The 3,257-nt window shown below is 47.3% G+C and overlaps 1 protein-coding gene across 1 annotated transcript in view; it reads right to left on the reverse strand.

Moving 5' to 3' along the window:
- LOC102995314 (oxysterol-binding protein 1) overlaps positions 1 to 3,207 on the reverse strand; it is a 26,921-nt gene extending 23,714 nt beyond the window's left edge. Inside the window, exons 1-2 of the mRNA XM_028485767.2 lie at positions 2,496 to 3,207; positions 1,696 to 1,946 (exon numbers count right to left, since the gene is read on the reverse strand). Of these exons, the coding sequence (XP_028341568.2) occupies positions 1,696 to 1,946; positions 2,496 to 2,625 (381 nt within the window). The 5' untranslated portion in view covers positions 2,626 to 3,207. The remainder of the gene's footprint in view (positions 1 to 1,695; positions 1,947 to 2,495) is intronic.
- Between the last annotated feature and the right edge of the window lie 50 nt (positions 3,208 to 3,257).

Consider the following 3,257-nt stretch of genomic DNA (forward strand, 5'->3'; position numbering starts at 1 on the left):
AAAAAAAAAAAAAAAAAAAAAAAAGTATATTTATTTACTATTGATTAAATGACCTGTATGTTTTATGAGGCTTTCCTGATCACAGGAGGACCAGAAAAACAGGCACACAGGCACGAAGAAGTACGAGAGTTTGGAAAGAGAGCACACGACCAAACATCAGAAACACAAGCGCCAGTGCTGGTCTGCAGAATGGTGCTGGGAGACACTGACCTGCCTGCAGTCCTTAAGGGGACAAAATAATTTCTCTCCTCTACTTTGTGGGAGTCGGAGCACTGAAGGGTGTTCAACGCTTCAGAAAATGACACGAAAGTAAAAGTTACTACAACCTTCTATTAAGAAACAAAGGGGAGGCTTCCCCGGTGGCGCAGCGGTTGAGAGTCCGCCTGTCGATGCAGGGGACGCGGGTTCGTGCCCCGGTCCGGGAGGATCCCACATGCCGCGGAGCGGCTGGGCCCGTGAGCCATGGCCGCTGGGCCTGCGCGTCCGGAGCCTGTGCTCCGCAACGGGAGAGGCCACAGCAGTGAGAGGCCCGCGTACCGCAAAAAAAAAAAAAAAGAAAGAAAAGAAACAAAGGGGTTTTAAATGCGAAAAACCAAATTTTCCCTTGGTCATAGGAAAAGACCTTCAATCTGTAAGAGCCACGTGAACACAACTAGTTCTAAGCAGATGCCTTATTATCACTCCTCAAACAAGGAAAGATCTGACCCTAGTGAAGTAAGTTCATCCCATTTAATTAGATGGGAAAACAAAAACAAAAACAAAACAACCACCTGCATAAGCCCTTTCTCACAGAGTAAGAGTAATCTTCTCGCGTGCCTTATGGACTATCCTCCCGTGTTCCTACGTGGAAGCTGACTAACATAACCTGCCAGGTGAGGATCAGTCACCAGCAGAGGAAAGAGAGCCGTTTACACTGTGCACTCATTCCATACCTATGACCCAGTATCGGACACACATCACCAACGTCGGTGGCACTTTGGGTTTATGTGGAGCCCTGCACGCAAGCAGCCAAAGTATTCCCTAAACCAACGACAGCACCCGAGCTAGGAGTCATAAGGGGGCAGAAGCACTGGCCCCTTCTTTTGAAAAGAAAAGTACCCAAGGTTGAATATTTTGTCTTATCACCCAGAATTACCCCTCAAATCCAAGACTAAAGACGGGACTAACCAGGATTACAAAGTTCTCACTAGTACTTAATCCAGCTCCCACTTACCACACTGTAGGCCAGGGTGCGTTAGCAAAGTAGGGGTCAGACTCCAACCAAAATCTCAAAGAACATGGAAGTGGAAACGGTCCATGAAGACCTTTTAGTTCCAATAGATAAAGTTAGAGAAAAATAGATAGATAGACAGATAGATAGATAGATAGATAGACAGATAGATAGATAAATAGATAGATAGATAGAACCACAACCCAGAGAGGTGAAGGGACTCAACTAACATCACCATCTGATGCCCTGCTGGTGGCAGACGCAGGGCTGGAGCAGCGTCCTCCTGACCATTCAAGCAGAGAGGGAAAGTCATTCCATCTGTGCACCCTGTTCCATTTCATGCAACAAAAAAAATGTAACTCAAATCCCTTGAACGATTAAGCAGGACCTAACGTCCTATGCTTTACCAGCTACAATTTTCCAGCATTTGGAAAGAGGGAAAGAGGGAAAGAAGCAAAGAGCAAGGCAGACATGTACGCGCTTACGTTGATCATGGCGTTGGACGTTATCCTGAAGAGTGTGGCCCGCTCGTTGACCTGTTTGACCTTCTCGTTGCTCTCGGCCGGCAGCCGCAGGGACTCCAGCTCGCTAAGCGAGCGCTGCAGCGCCGTGCCGTGCTTGGCGATCAGGTCGTTGCATGTGCTCAGGTCCTCCACTTTGCTGGACAGCGTCCGCAGGGTGTTCTGCAGCTCGGTCTTGTCGGTTTGTGAGACGGACTCTTCGTCTCCTGACTCATCTGTACGGGCAGAAAGGTGAGTGATAGGACTCCAAGCCCAGGGCTCAGAGTCGGAACCCCACCCACGCTGCCCACAACCAAACCGACACTCCTCAGGCTGTGCGTTCTGACCGGCTGAGAGCTCGCCATTGCCAGATGATTCGCCTACAGTGTGGTCCACAGTCCACCTGTGTCACAAACACCTGGGGGTGTTTTTTTTTTTTCTGGGGCTTTTTTTTTTTTTTTCTGGGGCAGACAACAATAAGCATTTTTTCTGCTCATGCTTTTTATTTTCTCCTAGTTTTATTGACATATAATTGACATATAGCACTGCTATAAGTTTAAGGTGTACAGCATATACACCTTACATATATTGTGAAATGATTAAAATAAGTTAACCTCCATCATCTCATATAGATACAAAAAGAAGGTTTTTTTCTCTTGTGATGAGACTTTTAGGATCTACTCTCTTAACAACTTTCAAATACACTGAACGGCAGTGTTAACTACAGTCGTCATGTTGTATTTACATCCCCAGGACTTATTTATCTTATAACTGGAAGCTTGTACCTTTTTTAAAAATCTTTCTTTTTAATCTTTTTTTTTTTTTGGCTGTGTTGGGTCTTGGTTGCTGTGAGTGGGCTTCCTCTAGTTGCGGCGAGCGGGGGCTACTCTTCGTTGTGGTGCATGGGCTTCTCATTGCGGTGGCTTCCCTTGCTACAGAGCACAGGCTCTAGGCGCGCAGGCTTCAGTAGTTGTAGCACGTGGGCTCAGTAGTTGTGGAGCACAGGCTTAGTTGCTCCGCGGCATGTGGGATCTTCCCGGACCAGGGATTGAACCCGTGTCCCCTTCACTGGGGGGATTCTTAACCACTGCGCCACCAGGGAAGTCCCTGGAAGCTTGTACTTTTTGACCACCCTCCTCCATCCCCTCATGTCCCAACCCTGGGGTTCTTCTTAAAGGTGCAGTCTCTGGCCCCACCCCCAGAAAAACCTTGATTTGGCTGGTGTGAGGCAAGGTCCAGGAATCTGTATTTTGAATAAGCTGTCTGGGTAACTCTGATGCACACTGAGGTTTGCAAACCAGTGACCTAGAGGACAGGATGGAGAAGCTAAATGGCTCTTGGGGCTGGGAATGAATTACTGAGCCTTTTAACCCTAGCTTGAGGGTCCCAATCCAGTCACACTGATTATTAGTGCAAATCCACTATCATCTGTTGGGTGATCAGTGGGCCTGTATGACATGGGTTGAGAACTGCAGTCTAGCTGCTCTCTGTAAACCATGTCCACATCATCAAAAGACTCATTAACTTATCTTTTCTAAAGGAGAACT

This window comes from Physeter macrocephalus, unplaced genomic scaffold (genome assembly GCF_002837175.3).
Source record: "Physeter macrocephalus isolate SW-GA unplaced genomic scaffold, ASM283717v5 random_614, whole genome shotgun sequence".
Classification (NCBI taxonomy): Eukaryota; Metazoa; Chordata; class Mammalia; order Artiodactyla; family Physeteridae; genus Physeter; species Physeter macrocephalus.